The following is an 18,166-nucleotide window of genomic DNA, read 5'->3' on the forward strand; positions in this document are numbered from 1 at the left end:
GCTTATTCTGCTAGAGACTATAAACGCGACGCTCCATAGGGCCAGAGTCGGCATTGAGAGGAGGTGCGTGTTTTGGACACGAGCTTAGTTAACGTTTTAATGAGGCACAATTGCTCTTCCGATTATGCTCGCGAAGTGCATAACAGAAGCAACGGCCTTAATCGGCTGCACGCCTGCATATATGTGTCTTTCTACATTGCGGTGTGTGTGTGTGGGGGGGGGGGGGGGGTAATAAAACCGATCTAAAACACTTCCTGCTTCGGTTTTGACGTTATTTTTATAAATAAACGATCTCTTTCCCGCTAAATTTTTGGCTTTTCTATACAAAACTATTTTTCATAGGAATGAAACTTGTTTGCTTTGCTCTACGATTTCAGTTTCTACAATGGTAAGAAAGTTTCAAATAGCGCAACATATGTATTGCAAGCACGTTATTATGAAACAGGGAGTAGGTTACGGCAATAACTAATGGTATGTTCAAACTTTCTATGAAAGTTTGATTATTTTCGTTTTGTTAACATGCTTTTTCTTGGTTATACCTTCACTTAACACGCATAGAATAGCGGATGCCACTTGCGAATTCCTTCTTCATGCATCATAAAGATTATATCAGAGGGTTTAACTGCTACGGCCTCCACCGGGCCCCTGGTCTATTGGTGGCCAACAAAAGATAAAAATCCAGCTAAATAATACAGTTCAATATCGCGCAATTTTCACTCTCATCATCGGTGTGAGTACTTGTAAACGCCACTGTTTTATTTTTATCGATTATTGATAATGATAATTATGTGCAAACCTTTATTGCCTTTTTATTACAAGAGAAAAAGACCCCAACGAAAAGATACAAAGCAGCAGTTTCTATGCTTCTGAATTCCCACACACAGACATGGCATACAGCTGGTGGTCAGGTACAAGACTAATTAACACCTGCACTGGGTGAAACAAAGTACACAGCGCTGAAAATCGTACAGAGTGAGACGCAAGTGATATTACCATTGCAATAAAGATAAGGATTTGCCGATGGAGACCTGTACGTATTTATATTTGATAAATAGATTTTAATTATTTGGAACGAAAGGGGTGTACATCGTTTTGTATAGGTTGTGTTTGTTTAAAATGGTTGGCATAAGAAAATGTGGTGCATGATACCGATAGTTTGCCCTGCTACTGGAGGCATATCATTGTTATCTAGACCTTCTGAAAACAACTTTCTCTTTCAGTGTACGTTTGGCTAGGCATTTGAGAAACTTTGTCCACTGATGGAGCCTCAGTTATGTAAGCATTAAAAATACAAGATTATTGTCGGGGCATCAACTCCTGCATGGTGCACCGGCTTCAAGAAACGTAGTACAGGAGAAACGTACACAGGTGAATGCATCATGTGCCGCAAATATGTGTGCATGTGTTGTAATTGTTGTATAGCGTGCCATCGTGGTCCGGCCGCAGAAGACGACGACGGCCCCAGCGCGACCGCCAAGCACGCGCAGACTGGATTTCCTGGAAGCTCAACTGAATGCTGGTAGCGCGCTGTACCGTTCCCGCTTGGTTGAGCGGGTCCTGCCAAATACATTTGGCACCGGGTAACAATCTGCGGCAATTGTATGCTTTATTGGAAATGTGCTGATTCGTACAATCGAGGGAAAAGTTCTCTTCATTGGGGAATGGAAACCGAAGCCAATATTTGTGTTCTTAGCAAGATGATCTTAGTATGCTTCCCTAGGTTAAAGTCTCAAGAATCGCGCGCCCTAATGTCATGTAATAAAAGTGGGTCATCACTGGCAAACAACGAACCAGTGCATCTGCACTGCGTTTTGCTCACCTTCCCCGAAAGACAACAAATTGTGGAGTAGTAGGCCAGGGCTATGTCACTACCGGCCGACCTCTCCCCATCTTTTCCTCATTAAAATTGCTTGTTCGCAATATATTTTTCAGTTTTATTTACTTCCTCTTTTGGAATGTCTTGGTGTTTAGGCACCGGAGGACCGTTTCCACTAGAACTTCTTGTACCGGATTTCGAATTATAAAAGACAACATTTCATCATCATCAGATATGGTTTGGTGTGAGCGCTTTCTGGAGAGGTGTAGGGCAGAGCAATAATGTCCAGTTCTTTTTTTTTTAAGCAGTGTTTATTGTCTGAAAGCATAAAAGGGTATCTAATGACGGATGGCGAGGATGCTTAAACAAATTTAAAAGGTTCGCTGATGTAATGAAGTCAAGGAGCGAACGATGGTGTGGACCCTGCGGTATATGAATAAGGATCGTTCAGCGAAAGACCCGCTGCCGCCAGGTGCGGAATTCTTGTCGGCTTCAGCGCCGGGCAAACCTGCAGGAGGTGGTGAATGCCGGCCTCAGTATTTCTGTTCTTGCTGAGTGGACACTCGGGACGGGCAATGTCCAGTTCTCTTCAAGGAGCGGCGAATAATTTTAGGATGCTTTACTTTCTATATGTGTTCCTAGCTTTTTTTGCGGTTCGGGGCAACATTACACAACAAAAAGTAACCAAAAGTGTTGAGGAAGTGGTACCGTTTTATTTTAAGAGTGAATAAAACAAAATACTCTTAGTTCTGTCATCTTTATTTTGTCTCCCTGCGTGCACGTTGGTATGAATACCGAAGAGGAAGAAAGAATGGACTTGCGGCGAGGAAGAAGACGTTTAATTGTCAGGCGAGAAAATGTTCGTTGTTATTTCACTTCAAATATTCTCCTGTCGTTTTTCATGAATACATTTTTCAAAATTCACGTTTGGCTCCGATATTTTGTCGTAATCCTATGGAAATTTCCTTATTTATACACCACTATACCTTAGCCAATCCCCCAAGTGGGTATGTACCATTGTAAAGGGGATGAAGAAGAAGAAGAGCTGCACCCTGCAACTTTGGCCATGCTGTTCGACGCTCCTGAATACGGTCTCGGCGTTCTGGACCCGGTTGCAGCGGCCAACGACCCCATGGTCGAGTTGCTTAAGCCGCCCGATCCGCACGAAGACTTTGAGAGACAGAAAGGTGGCTTAAACAAGAACTTGCTTTCCGATCAACGACCCGGTGAGTCCAATGATTGTTTCTGCCACGCCACATAAAAAAGGATAGGTTGCGATGGCGGGTTAAGCGACGTCTGCTTATGAGTGCGCACAGTAAGACGAAACAGGACACATATTTATTTCCGTACACTAGGAATACCTCGAACGCTTAAAGCCGTCCGCTTATTGTCAGTGTAATTCATAAAGCGCCTAGCTATTTCTGGCTTCCTCAAGACTTCAAGGCCATTCATCCTATCGGAAAATAGCCTATTGCCAATGCGACTGACAGAGACACATTAGGTTGCAAGGGAGCTTCAAGTTGCTTCACAAAAATCAGTAATTAATGTGAAGCGATTAGGATATCTAGCACGAACAGAAAGTACAGCAACGCTTTGGTGCAAACGATGGTGATTGCGGCGATATTTAATCAGAACGGATGAAGCACACATCCACGCTTTTTGGAGGGCCTTTATTGAGCTAGGCTCGGCTGTTTCCATGACGATCAGACGATGGCGTCGGCTGTCTGGCGAGATTCGCTGCCATCAGAGTCACGATATCGCATGGATAGATACAGATTGCCTTTCTAAGCACGATGCCGCAAAGGCCAAGATTATCTTAGTTTTGCTAATCTCGCCGTTCGGTTAGTCAATCATTACACATTCACGCTACATTTACTACTTTAAAATAATTGTGGTCTAATGAAGTTTTTTTCTTAACATCATTCTCCCAATATTGCACTGGGTTTTAAAGAGTGTTGAATAACATCAAAGAATCTTCAGGTTCCGTGTACGTACTAATGACCAACTTAAATTTATTTATTTCTTTATTTATTTATTTGAAATACCTTACAGGCCCTTTGGGAACTGTGTAAAAGGGCGAAAAAAATGTAATACAGTGCATTAATAACCAAAGGAAACAAAAGGGAACCTTCGATCACGATAAAAAAAGAAATCTATACAGTGCAATAATAAACAAAGGAAACAAAAGGGAAACATATAGTCATGATAAACATTATATCAATAAATTAATAGAGAAGAAGAAACGACGCGGAAATAACAGCAGGAAAATTGAAAAAAAAAAGAATACGCAGCACAAAATAAAGCACTACAATTAAGGATAATGTGCTCACCGAACGTGGGAACAATGAGTAAAATAGCGCGATTAAGGCAAACACGGAAACATGGTAGGCAAACATAAGTAAGAAAACATCCGAATGTCCTCACTGCTTTCACTTTGTAGTGTTTTTGGCTGCATCCCATTTTTTTTATCGCGTTATTCACCCGGAAGCTAAAGTTTTAATTAGTTCGCAAGACCTGTTAGGATCCCCGTGTCACTCAGGCTACTGTTTTCACCACCTTTGCAGCAGCTGCCAATTCACCTGCAACGCCAGAATCGAGATCATCGCTGGCCTGTGGAGACTGCCTCTGTTCTCACGACGAAGAGGCGCACGAGATGGGCACCAGGCAGGCCATGGTCAGCATAGCGGCCATCATGGTGGTCGTGACCCTGGCCTGCATCCTCGTCATACTCATCACCCGCTACATCGGTGGCCTCACGCAACGGCACGCCTTTCAGGGGCAGCGGTTGTCCTCCAACCAGACCAAGGGTTGGCCATTGCTCGTTCACTGAGCAGTGTCGCCAAGAGAAAGATATTACGCAAGGGACATAGTCCTTGTACGCGCCATGAGCAACTGACGTAATGTATTCGTATGACATGAGTATAATCGACTGCGAATCAACCTTGCACTCTGCTTCTTCACGGGAAGTACTGTGACGTGTGCCCATATGTGATGGCTCCACCCGCTTTTAGTTTCTCTCTTATATTATGCGGGCAGTACAAAAATGTACATACCCAGTTACCACATCTTGCACTAATAACATGAAGTTCGCGAATTTTAATGCCGGTCATCAAGATCTTGATATTTCAGAAAATTGCCGCAACGTCTCGCCATTCATCTGTTTAAAGACTGCAAACATTGACTGCAACTATGCCGCCTACTTGCCGGAGCTGACTTCTGGGGACAATCTGCGATTGTTTTCCGATGTCTATTTCTTTTTTGGGCGGGAGGGGAGGGGGGGGGGGGCAGGTAGAATCGGTGCGTTTCGGCTTGTTCTGCACTGCAAATGATAAAAGGGGTGATTTAAGTGATTTAAAAAAATTAAGTTAATAAAAGGTTTGATGAAAGAAAAGAGCAGCATTTTTTTACCTCATTCATACACACGCTATTCAAAGTTGGTTGTAGTAGAAGGCTTGTTGGCTGAACTGTTTAATTGTGTATGCATGTTTGCGTTGAAAGGACCCAGCTTCGATTATGTTCGTTCAACTTTAGTACTTGATATGTTACAAGCCGCTCGAAAGGATACGGGATAATCGCAAGCATGTAGTTTCCGAAACAATGGAGCGGAGACAACAGCACTCACCTCATACGAATGCGTTTGTACCTCCGGCTGAAGCTTCGTTAGGCTGCGTTCGTCCCGCACTTTGAGACTGTTGATCTGTTCACAGTACAGCGGGCGAATTGTTCTGCTGAGCTCATTTTCCACAAGGGCCGACAATTTTGACGTCGATCTAGGGGTCACCTGTCCACTGCATGCCACAGTCGGTGTTAAGCAGTTCTTAGGAAAATTGTCTAAACACATTAAAGAGTGCTATAAACATGCGGATACCTAGATTCTTAGGTTATCATCTACGACGTTCATTATGCTGTCCACAGTTCAGTGAGTGGCTACAGGATCATGATTACTCCTTTTTAGTAGAGCGATAAGCTTCACAAAAGGGGAGAACATATCTCGTATACGAGATTTTCATCCTACTGAACCGCCTTCATAACTTCTAGTAACAAGGCAGGTGTATCGCATAGAAAGGCTATTCTGAGAAGTTGTTGAGAACATTCTGGAGCTTAGATATGTGCTTTGAGCTTTTGGCTCCTCTTCTGAAGGCGTCCGTGCTGTTCAGGAAAGAAAAAAAAAATGCCTCTCCCGTAACCGAGAGTAGAGTAAGCATGAAATGTTTACGGGCCTAACACAGGCTCCATTGCTCGGCTTAAACAGCTGTGACGGTGGCGGCATTGAAATCCAGGACGATGCAGAACCGTTCGCGGACACGACGAGACGCATGCCTGACAAGAATGAATATGCAGCGCGTTCGAAACATTCCTCGACTTAAGCAGCTGTGACGTTGGCGGCATTGAAATCCAGGACGATGCAGAAGCGTACGCGGACGCGGACACGACGAGACGCAGGCCTGACAAGAATGTATATGCAGCGCGTTCGAATAAGACCAGATTCTTTTACCCTCACACGCAGGTTGCTGGCGCGCTCCTACTCTCGACACCAGTCGCCATCTGTCGGCGCGCGCGGCCCGATGGACTGCGGGTCGCGCCGGCGCCGCGCGTAGAATGCATGTTTTCGTGTTGCTTCTGTCGTTGTAGTGCTTCATCTTAAAGTATGAGGGTGTGTGCTGTGCGTCACTACTCACATTTTCCCTCTACCAGACAGTACTACGGTTATCTTGTGCGCAGTTAGTCGTTAACGTGACATCTCCGAGATTTTTTTCGTTCATTTGGTTGTGAGTAAGTGCGGCGAGACAGTGCGCGTCTGTCACGTTGTTTGTGCCCACCATGATGATATTGATATTGATGATTAGCGCTCGTGTCCTGTCTTCACCTTTTCTGTGTCTCGTTTTTCGCGCTACGTTTTTCAATGATGATATTCTGCTGGCTCAGGATTCTAAACGCTGGCACCGCAGCGGCGACGCTGCTCCACCGAGCCGCTGGTGCAGCGGCGCTGCTACGGAAAATTCTGGAATAGTATTGCAAACAGCAAGGAGTTTTCCCACGGAGTAGTCGGCCAGGTAGTGTGCGGACTGGAAACCGGCACTTCTAATCAGATTTCTGCGCTGGCGTGTCGTTTGTTGCCGTCTTTTACGTGCGCTATCATCTATGATAATTTTAGGCACAGGAATGTGGATTTATTGATTTGATTCAGTGGTGTAGTAACTGGATAGGCGAGCTGCAGACTGAAGGTTGTCCCGACGAAGCGCTTGTTTTCGATTACCTCCTTGCGCTGAGCTTGCTCTAGTTCCTATTAAACACATTTCATGCAGAGGATTGTAAGAACGACCGCTACCGATTTCAGTTGCTCTTTCCGCACGCATGTCATAGGGATCAAGGGGGGGCAAAGGGTTTACCATAGTGTCTTTCTGCTTTTGCTATCTACCTTAATCATAGGAAAATATGCGCGATTTTAATACATTCATTCACACTTAGCCAAACGCCTACGCAACGCTGTCACACGCGGCAAGAGCTACCGAATAAAATGAACGCGACCTCGGTCCTCAGAATTCGTGGAAGCTGGATTCCCTGCTAATATCTATTCAAGCTTTGATAATTTGAGGAAAGTACGTTTTTATGCACCAGGTTGCATAAACCATGACAAATTTTGTTTTTTGTTGGCGCTGCGACTCAGTTAAGCTCACAACGGTAATTTGTTGAGGCTGGCGCACCACGCATGCGACAAGAAAGCCCTGTTTGTGGGTGGTACTTTATGATGTGAATTGGAACTGCATGCTAGCTGTACACCTAACACTTGATATTGAACAAAAAGCTGTTTTTTTTTGCAGTGGAGCACCAAGACGGTAGCGATATAAGCACGAGCGCGTTCTAAGCGTCAGCACAATTCACGTGAATGTCAAACTAAATGTCATTAAAACAAATCAATGTGCTACATTTGATAACGTGAATACTTCCTGCAGCACAGCCACACTGCGGAAGTATGCTCGGCAATGTTTTTTTAGCGCCCGAAGCGCGGCTATATGCAGGCGCGGCCGCGGAGCTGCCGCAGCCCCGCAGTCCCCAAAGAAACGCCCGCACCGCGGCGCACCAGTCGGCGGAAAATGGCCGCGCCCAGGAGACCAGATTTTTTTACCCTCGCACGCAGGCTGCGGACGCGCGCCTACTCTCGACGCCAGTCGCCATCTGTCGGCGCGCGCGGCCCGAGGGACTGCGGGTCGCGCCGGCGCCGCACGTAGAACGCATGTTTACGGGTTCGCTTCTGCCGTTGTTGTGCTCCATCAGCTAACGTATGAGGGTGTGTGCTGTGCGTCACTACTCAAATTTTCCCTCTTTCAGACAGTACTGCGGTTATCTTGTGCGCAGTTACTCGTTAACGTGACATTCGAGGGTAGTCGACCAGGTAGTGTACGGACTGGAAACCGGCACTTCTAAGCAGATTTCTGCGCTGTCGTCTAGTTTGTTGTCGCCTTTTACGTGCGATATCTTCTATGATACTTTTATGCATCAGATTGTAGATCATTTGATTTGATTCAGTGGAGTAGTAACTGGATGGGCGAGCTGCAGACTGAAGGTTGTCCCGACGGAGCGCGTGTTTTCGATCACCAGTACGTGTTCGGCATCCTTGCGCTGAGCTTGCTCTTGTTCCCATTAAACACATTTCATGCACAGGATTGTAAGCACGACCGCTACCGATTTCAGCTGCTTTTTCCGCACGCATGTCAGAGGGATCTGGGGGGTAAAGGTTTATCTATAGTATCTTTCTGCTGTTGGTATACCTACACTAGTTTGGTTTGGTTTATTAATGTTTTACGTCCCAAAGCGACTCAGGCTATGAGGGACGCCGTAGTGAAGGGCTCCGGAAATTTCGACCACCTGGGGTTCTTTAACGTGCACTGACATCGCACAGTACACGGGCCTCTAGAATTTCGCCTCCATCGAAATTCGGCCGCCGCGGCCGGGATCGACCCCGCGTCTTTTGGGCCAGAGCCGAGAGCCGTAACCACTGAGCCACCGCCGCGGTGCGGTATCTACCTTATTCGTAAGAAAATACTATGCGCGATTTCATTACATTTTCCACACTTAGCCAAACGACTACGCAACGCTCTCACACGCGGCGAGAGCTCCTGAATAAAATAACGCGATTTCGGACCTCAGAACTAGTGAAAGCTGGATTAGCTGCTCATATCTATTCAAGCTTTGATAAAATAAGCGAAAGTACGTTTTTATGCACCAGGGTGCATAAACCATGACAAAATTTGTTTTCTGTTGGCGCTGCGACTCAGCTGAGCTCACAGCGGTAATTTGTTGATAAACTGGCGCGGCGACAAGAAAGCCCTGTTTGTGGAGGGAGGGCTTTATGGCCGGCCGGCAGGAAGGAATAAGAGTGCATGGGAATTGGAACTGCATGCTAGCCGCACACCTAATGCTTGATATTGAACAAAAAGTTTCTTTGCGGTGGAGCACTAAGACGGAATTCGATATAAGCACGAGCGCGTTCTAAGCGCCGGCACAATTGACTTGAATGTCAAACTAAATGTCATTAAAACGCGTCAATGTTATCGCTTTGATAACGTAAATACTTCGTGCAACACAGCCACGCAGCGGAAGTATGCTCGACAATGTTTTTTTAGCGCCCGAAGCGCGGCTATATACAGGCGCGGCCGCAGAACTGCCGCAGCCCCGCAGTCCCCAAAGAAACGCCCGCACCGCGGCGCGCCAGTCGGTGCAAAATGGCCGCGCCCAGGAGAGGCTCAAAATTCTGGTCTATACATCTGCCTGCCAGAGGGGGAAAGGGCATGAATACCCTGCGGCCGGTCTTCTACATGCGTGTGTAGGACCGCAGCGCCATCCTTGGGGAGCAAGCGAAAGCAGTTTTTCAGCCGAAAGCCCTTCTCGCCCTGGCGCTGCCCTCTTTCTCTAAGCGGCCTTCTATCAAAGCCCCTAACAGATCACGTATGACAACGAAGTGTATTGTGGCATGTATGTGCTTTTTGCACGCGTTATTAGAAATCGGATATTATAATTCCGCGCATTATCAAATGCACACCTCGACTGATATCTTGATAAACATTGAGAAGACACTGGCAGCAGTTATTTTTTGGGACTGGTTTGGAGAGCAGCTGGTGCTTGTATGCCGGTCCCGTAGGAGGGCTTAGAGAGTATCGTTGAATCTCGATCAATCTCGTACGTTGCCCGGATGTTCTCGTTTCAGAGCCCGGATGATGGCTCTCGGTCTCGGCGTGACGTCACCACACTGCCGACAACGGGCGCTAAAAGCATTTCATGCTTAAAATTGCGCGCTTATGTTACACAACATCAGAGCGAGCCTGATAGGAAACCACCGTGGGGGCGAACTGTAGAGAGCTTCCGCTTTTCAAGACCTAACAAATGACAGAGAGCGTTGAACTTAAGCCGTAGTTATTGGCAGCTCTTCCCAAGAGCAGAGATCAGGTAGTATCCAGCCGACACTACCAATCTTCTTGCTTATGAGCTCGGCCAAATCCGAACGCTCTATTTGCCATAGAACAAAAAAAAAAAAATGGTTCCGCGCATCGACGACCTAAATTCCTTACTACTCAAAGAAATTCCTACAATTGAGTAGACTGCATGCGCTTAGGTTCTCTCCTTGCACCTGAGATCCTTGAAGACGGAAACGAAGCCTCAAAGAAATATAGGCGTCGAAATGGGTTTAAAGTATCGACGGTATTGTTCTGAGTGCCCGTCAGCATTTCGGTGTTTTGATGAAGAAAGGAGCGGTAAAGTTTCTGCGCGAAATGGTTTTCGACCAGCCTTAGAAGAAAACCGAGGACAAATTAAGTTAAAATATACCGATCAAGTCTCTCTCTGGTCACAAAGAGACCACTGTCATCTTCTTCAGGTTTTCTCTAGCTTTAATAGGACTGAAGACAGAAGAAAACGAAAAAAATTCAGGGGGCACTTTGGCCTTCTAGAGTGCTGCAATGCGAAAGCGTTTCCTGGCGCACTGTGTTTATTTATTTTTCACATTGTATTTATTTTATTTTATTTTCATTTTTGTTTGGTTTTTATTACTTTCTTTTTTGTTTTTATTATTTTTATTTTATGAAAACCATCACGCATTCACTAGATGCGCCTTTATTCATGCCCAAACCCTGAGCCTTAGTGGCGGAGTGGTAGCGTCTCCACTTCAAATGCCAAAGGCCCTGGTTAGATTCCCAGCCTCGACGCAGTTTTCTTTTAAGTAGTGACGCCGAAACGCGGACACATTTGCTAACATTGCTTGGTCACGACAGCATGAGACATTAAAGGCTTTCGCTTTAATACAGATATCGCCATCACCGGCCTATTTCGCAATTAAAATGCTTGCATGGACACCAAATTTATTGTGAATCTCAGAGGCTATGGTACGCAGCCATTCACTCCAAAGCAGTTTAAACCTGCACTTTTCGGTGCGGACGTCACGAGTTTCACTCCACTGGCGGGGGAATTTTTAAGTTCAGTGTTCTAGGAAATAAATGCGTCCTCTACGGCTGGACACACGTGAAATCAGCCGGAACGAGCCAGATAATTTTTACTGAGAATAACTGCATGGAATTGTGTCCACGGAGTCTCTTTACAACGCCGAAAAAAAACCAGCGCTTTCCAATTTTCAAAGATTTTATATTATGTTTTTGCTGGCAGTTATTCATTGGTGCTGCGGGTAACAATGGAAAGTACGCAGCCCAGCTGTAGTATACAATATGCCCAGCTCTGCTTGGTGCGCACAGAGCCGTTAATCATACCAGCCCTTGAACTGTACTACCGCAATCGCATATTACTATGCAGAAACTAAGCTGAGGTGGGCATACTTCCGGAAGCAACAGGATGAATTGGCAAATAAAACCGCTCACTGTTTGCTGCCATCAGCACTGTCTGTTAGTATTTCTCCAGCTGTTTAATTTTTCTGCCCTTTTTATTTAGTGATTTTCTTGTCTTATGCGTCTACGTCAGGACTTCCTACCGTATCGAAGGCAGTGTTTGCGCACAGTTTATTTTTTTGCTTCCGAGAGTTTGTGCGACAAACGGCTTAGTGATAATACTGGATTGGCCGAGTGATAATATTGCATTTTCATGCGCGGGGCATGCCAGAAGTTTCGCAGTCGGAGCGATCAAAAAGCTCTTAAATGTACACGCTCAATGTCCCATATTTATTTTTAAGCTGAACGCCATCTGTGCAGTACTGTTGTCTGGAAGCAGGTGGACGCGCGAATTTTAGGCTACGACATACTATTAGGACTCGACGCCACCTACCCCGAAAGATGTCTTTTATAGAGCTTGGTTTGGTTTGGTTTATTGGGGTTTAACGTCCCAAAGCAACTCAAGCTATGAGGGACGCCGTAGTGGAGGGCTCCGGAAATTTCGACCACCTGGGGTTCTTTAACGTGCACTGGCCATCGCACAGTACACGGGCCTCTAGCATTTCACCTCCATCGAAATTCGGCCGCCACGGCCGGGATCGAACCCGCGTCTTCCGGGCCAGCAGCCGAGCGCCTTAACCACTGGGCCACCGCGGCGGGGCTTTTATATAGCTGTCTTCGTGCAAAAGGCGCAGTAACATGAAATGTTCAGTATTGAGTGCAATCTCAGCCGATAATTTTTACTAAATCCCGGATTCAAGGCTCACTTAGGGGTCCGCTTGGGCATGAAGACACGGATACTTAAGCGTCATCACTGCTTAAGATTTCGTTTTGTCAAAGGCAAAGCCCGCCTACTTCTGGTTTAGCAGCGCTGATTTGCCATTAAAAGGAGAAACTTTAGGAGGACAAATAGGATCATAATTCGAAGCATTCATTCCCCGTCAAAAAAGCTGAAAGAGAGCTGCGGGGCGGGGGATTATTATTGTTGCTTATTTGAAGGCGTAAGGTAGAAGTTTTTTTTCGGTGGCGCTTCCAATGCGAAAGTGCTGCACCAAATAGCCCCAATCTTCCGTTTCAGGTAGCAGCTCGAATTGCACTAATTTTTTTTCGGCTTTACACTGAGAAATGACCGCGCAAGATCATCTCCACTTGGCTAGCTTTTCAGGAAAATTACGATTTACAAAGCAATGAACAGAACATAATGACCATAACAGAAGTTGGGAGTTCTGTATCCTTAAGACTACTGCCTCAAGCTCATCTCGCAATGCGGGCAGCATTATCTGAAATTGGTCTTTCAAAGGCCAGCAGTCGAAAGCCGGAGACGAAAATGAAGGAGGCGTCCAAGAAAAAAAGAGAATTTAATCGTGAAAAGGTAAGAAAGCCAAGCAAATATAAAGCCAAGCCCAAAAATCCAAGCGATTGTGCCAAAATAACCAATAATGAGGCCCGCCTGAAACAAGAAGAGAAAATTTGTTTCTTATATTTTGACTTTTTTTAAAACTCATATTTAAAATTTCTAGGCTCTTCCCAGGAAACGTTTACTATCCACTTGGGCAACCACGACTGGATAATGAGAAATCGTTTACTTAGTGTAGGTCGTTAGAGGGTTAAGAAGCGCTCTTTTCTCAGAACGAAGGCTAAAGTGTTTAGGTTTAGTGGACCGTAGGACATACATCTTCAGGCTGTATGCATCCCTGCGCTGTGTGTTTGAGACCCCCTTTCTTAATGGAACCTAACTACCCCAATTCGCTATTTTCAGTGAAGCGTTAGCGTGATATCTCGCGCGCTTTGTTCCACAACGCGATGCCTCTGCCGAAGCAGTTTCACGGCGCTCCGGTTTTCAAGCTTGATGTGTTACTAGAAGCGCAGAATTAATCTAATGTCCAAAGCCTCAAGAATACGACGTGTACGAAATGAATATACTCGGCTGACGAAAATATGAAATACCTCTGCAGCGATGCGGCACCACAATGACTCTTTTCAGGAACAGAAATACGCCGCGATTGTTATGTACATAGACGCAGCGTATAAAGTTTGATGGCATCGATATCCGCGTGTTTTGGTCCACAATAGTGGGTGATAAATATCTAGTGACCACATTGAATCAACCTTTAGCTGTGATTCATGGTGAGTATTCGCATGAACAAATTCGTCGCTGAAGTTTTCGCTTAACTTTTCTGTTTGGGCCGCTTTTAATTTGCGGACCATTTTTTCCCTTTGTTGCCATTCCAATTTTAAGGGATATGCTTCCAATTCGAGGACGGTTGAGGTTCGAGGAGATGCGGTAGCGCCATTCTGAACGTTTTTTGCGCATTACGAAGAATGCATTAGCAGCTACTGATATCGTCTATTATATAGCGGCATCAACCTTATGCTTCTAGTGACCAGTCGGCAAGGGGTGGTTGAGGGTAGAGGAACTGTATTTCGCGAGATTTTCAGGACGCGAGCTCCTGCCATGCACATTTCGAAATCCGCAGGCTTTTTCGTGCAACTTCAGAAGAAGTTATTCAGTTAATGTTATGCAATGAAGCTTTTTTCATCTCTACCTCCTTTCTAACGCTGCGTAGCTTTCAAAGTGGAACTGCGGACATACCTCCAGAGGTATAATTTTCCCCACATGCATCATATTTTCCCCCACCTTTTGACTCATGTTACCAGTGGTGCCCCACATGCATCCTATGTACCCTGTCCCAACGAATTAGACAACAAAAACGAAGCGAAATATGCAGAACCCGTAACGGCTATACAAAAGCGAAATATGACCAGTAGCACTCACGGCACAGCGCAAGCGGCGTATGGAGGTCGTCACTTCGGCGCTTTCTATCCTCTTCCATTTTGAATTCATGATTACCACCTCTTAGCACATCAATCAAGACATTAAAGATAACACACTGTTTTCTTCCTTCCGTACTAATGTCTTTCACTGCCTCTTGGAGAAGGGAGCCGTAATCCTTGTTGAATAACGCTTGCAATATCATCCATATTGGCGCGCCTTAAATAATTGCTTCCCAGAACAGCGCCGTAACCAAACCAGCCCCTAAACGGCGGACATAGCTGGAAGCCAGTGCACGCGACAGCCGAAGCCGAAGGACTGAGATCGGTGTACCGCGCCGGCATCGCCGAAGTGAGCATCCATCGTTCTCCTCTCTTTCCTTCTTTCTCTTCTCCCCCCTTCCTCAGCGAGAGAGTTTGTCCCGGTGCGGTCACTTGCTTATGCAGACGGCGCCTCTCGGAAGATGTACGTACGCGATATCGCGAGCTCGTTCGCTCCTTCCGGCGCCGAGCGGGACAACGGCGCACGCGAAACTTACACGCAGAAAAGAAGGCGCGTGTGACGTGAAGAGAACAAGAAGCACTATCTCTGACAAGAAAACAAAAAGAAACACGGGCGCGCCAGCAGTGAAATTATGACCGCGTCGGAAGTGGCGAAGAGAAAGTGACCGAGCATTCCGATTTAGGACAGAGCGGGAGCAACAGCGGAGCACAGCGCGCGGTCTTGTAGACGATGCTCCCTCTCCCACCTCGACAGTGTACAACGGGGGTCTTCGGAGCGGAGGATTCGCGTACGGCCGTTACACTTTCTCGATGGTCTGAATACGGTTTTATATCTAGATAGGCGCGGGCTTTTGCGGTTTTCGAGCGCTTCGCGTTTTGTTTCTTGTAGGGCCACCGCTGGGGTGCCGCTTTGCGCTGCGTGAGGAAGCTTGCGGGACGGTCCTCTGCACGGGGCTCCTAGGGTGTCCAGGAACAGGAGAGAAGGAGGTAGCCGTCGGAAGTGATGTGGTGTAGGAGAGGTTGAGGGCGCTGGTCCCACGTGGTACGCGCTCACACACAATCCCTGTGTATGTGACGTAGCCAGAGAGCCACACCGGGGTGCCCCCTGTCGAGGTATATAAGCCTGTCCGAAGCCGGCGGAAGGCACAGTCTCCAGCAAAGCTCCCTTGTGGTCAGAGCAAGCAACCAACTCCAGCAGCTGCAATGAACGCCCTGGTAAGGACCTCGGATAGCGGCTCGAAGGTTGCCACTGAGTATACAAGCGGTCGCTGGATACATGTGTCCGACTTTGAGTTGTTCGAGTGGCTATCTCGAGTTCAGACTGTTGAAAATTTCTTCTGCCTTTAGCCTAACTTACGCATGCTAGAACTGTCTTTGTATTTGACAACAGCATATTGGGAGGCTGAGCAGAACAGGACAACGACAGGAAGCCGAATGGCTCTAGGAGCTCAAACAGCACTTGAATTATTCGGTATGGGAGTTAGACCATATACAACTGCATCTACAGTAATCCTAACACGTTTCGGAAGATTCTTTAGCACTCATCAACGCTTTCAAACCTTTCCCAGTTATTGTTAAAGTGATGTAATGTTTTGGGTCAGCTTCGAAGACCAATGGCATAGGTTCAGTTCTGCACATTCCTCATCAACTAAGATTTAACAGCAATGATGGCCCTCTTTAGTAGCGAAATTTTAAATAACATGTTGGAAGTGGCTAGAACTTGAAAATGCTACAAGCAGTGAAAACTAACCTTCCAACGGAATCTACAAGTTAGCAATGGTATAATTGCGCAAAGGCAAGACGTATTTGAAGCCAGTGAAAATGCAGAGCAATTTCTTCATCATTTAGGACAAATAAGAGTTAAGAAGCATGTAGTATAAAACACCAATGTGTGAAAGTGGCCTTATTGGATCTGATCGCTAGGTGATGATCTCTCTAGTTAATGCTCTCACAGTTGCGAATAACCATTTCAAGTACCATAGAGGATGTGATCTTATGCAGCCTCCATGAAGAATCTAAAAATATTACTTGTAAAAGTTTAAAAAATATTATGTACTTTTCTTCTCTTTAGAATTTTCAGTGGGTATTGATTTAATCAACTCTCTATATTTTGAGGCTTTTTGCGAGTAGCTTCCGAATAACGAGTGAGAATACATAGAGAAAAAATATCAGTGCTCGCGAACGGTTTTTATAATAGAGCCCTACTTCTTCTACTTCACATGTTGAAGTGGAGAGATTCCGGCTGCGTTGAAGCCTGAGTTGTCGGCTTTTGCACGCTAGCTTCACTCCGAAAAATAGTTGCTTGTTACGGCACGGTAGGCACCCGTGAAAATATTCGTTATATACTCAAGCAACTGTGTTATTTCATACGAAGAAGTCTAAGCATTCACAATGTCCGAATGTCCCTAATACTCTATATGCATTGCATGAGCTATAACTTTGTTATGAATGTAATTCTTAGCTTCAGAGGTGAACCCCCCACCCTCCCCCCCAGTACACCCCCCCCCCAAACTTCTCTTGGCTCACTAAGCCTAAAGCGCCTTTAACACATGGCATGCGAAACGGTGGTTTGACATCATATCAATGGAGCTGGTGGCTTTCAGTATCGCGTATTGCTTTTTACACGCCAGCTTTTATCTCCCCTACTGAACTAGTAACGCTGAAAGGAATGCAAATCTTGAATGCGAACTATGTCAAAAGATTGCAACTGAGGAATCGCACCGCCGTTCTGTCATCCCTGCGTTTTCACCGGGCCAGGAGCTCAACTACGATCAGACAGGTATGGACCAGCCAGGTCTCCGAGCTGTATTCAACGCAATTTTTCCACGTGTCGTCAAGGGATACGTTTGACAGACAATGCCTAACTGCGAGCAGCACAAAATAGTGTCGCTTATGCCGTTCTCACCCGGAGCTCTGCGCCGCGTTCGTCGTTACAGGTCTGCACCGTCTTCCTGAGCGCCCTGGTGGGCAGCGCCCTTAGCGGATTCGTAGGCGGAGGCGCCGGAGGTCTTGGCGGTGGCTACGGTGGAGGACTGGGCGGTTACGGAGGGGGTCTTGGTGGAGGCCTGGGTGGATATGGAGGAGGCTTTGGCGGAGGCCTGGGAGGCGGCCTCGGCGGCGGTGCCGGTCGCGTCGGCGTCGGCAGCAGCGTTGTCCTCCTGAGCGGCGGTGCAGCGGGTGCCAGGAAGTCTGTTGCTGGACCAGCGTTCCTGGTTAGGACCGTGCACCACGTGTCCCAGGTCCACGGCGGAGGCGCCATTGTCGCTCACTCCGGCCTCGGAGGCGTTGGTGGAGGAGCTGGTTTCGGAGGCTTTGGGGCCGGTGGTCTCGGAGGAGGCTTCGGCGGCGCTGGATTCGGAGCCGGAGGCCTCGGCGGCTACGGCGGCTACGGCGGTTACGGCGGCGGCCTCGGAGGAGGCTACGGCGGTGGCCTCGGCGGTGGTGCCGTCGCCGGCAAGCTGCTGCTCGTCAAGCACCACAAATAGGAGTTCGTCCCATTGTCTTGAAACAGGTAGGCTACAGCCTCTTCTACTGTTTCCTTGAACCTACGTATGAGCAGTTAGCATAGAACTAAGCGTTCGGCTCAACTTAGAAAAGGGAAGGAAATCATGCGCACGATATTAAGGAAGACAAAGAGAATGCGTCATTAGAGAACGAACATGAGTTGAAGATATGCTATTTTTAATTTAAAAAAGTTATCCTGGAA

The 18,166-nt window shown here is 46.7% G+C and overlaps 2 protein-coding genes across 2 annotated transcripts; both read left to right on the forward strand.

Annotated features, from left to right (window-relative positions):
- The first annotated feature begins 2,882 nt into the window (after positions 1 to 2,882).
- LOC149329058 (uncharacterized) lies at positions 2,883 to 15,474 on the forward strand. Its single transcript, XM_089559168.1, has 3 exons — positions 2,883 to 3,042; positions 4,381 to 4,623; positions 15,350 to 15,474. Exons 1-3 carry the CDS (start codon positions 2,883 to 2,885, stop codon positions 15,472 to 15,474), a joined length of 528 nt encoding a protein of 175 aa, XP_089415294.1.
- A 189-nt stretch (positions 15,475 to 15,663) lies between these two features.
- LOC149329059 (uncharacterized) lies at positions 15,664 to 17,945 on the forward strand. The gene is made up of 2 exons (XM_089562062.1): positions 15,664 to 15,675; positions 17,397 to 17,945. Exons 1-2 carry the CDS (start codon positions 15,664 to 15,666, stop codon positions 17,943 to 17,945), a joined length of 561 nt encoding a protein of 186 aa, XP_089418188.1.
- The last annotated feature ends 221 nt before the right edge of the window (positions 17,946 to 18,166 follow it).

This window comes from Amblyomma mixtum, chromosome 9 (genome assembly GCF_055824585.1).
Source record: "Amblyomma mixtum isolate Tamu chromosome 9, ASM5582458v1, whole genome shotgun sequence".
Lineage (NCBI taxonomy): Eukaryota > Metazoa > Arthropoda > Arachnida > Ixodida > Ixodidae > Amblyomma > Amblyomma mixtum.

Coding starts and splice junctions, on each gene's coding strand:
- LOC149329058 (XM_089559168.1), top strand. CDS start 2,883: ATGCTGTTCGACGCTCCTGAATACGGTCTCGGCGTTCTGGACCCGGTT. Junction 3,043..4,380: donor GCTTTCCGATCAACGACCCG/GTGAGTCCAATG, acceptor CCACCTTTGCAG/CAGCTGCCAATTCACCTGCA. Junction 4,624..15,349: donor GTCCTCCAACCAGACCAAGG/GTTGGCCATTGC, acceptor TGTTTCTTGTAG/GGCCACCGCTGGGGTGCCGC.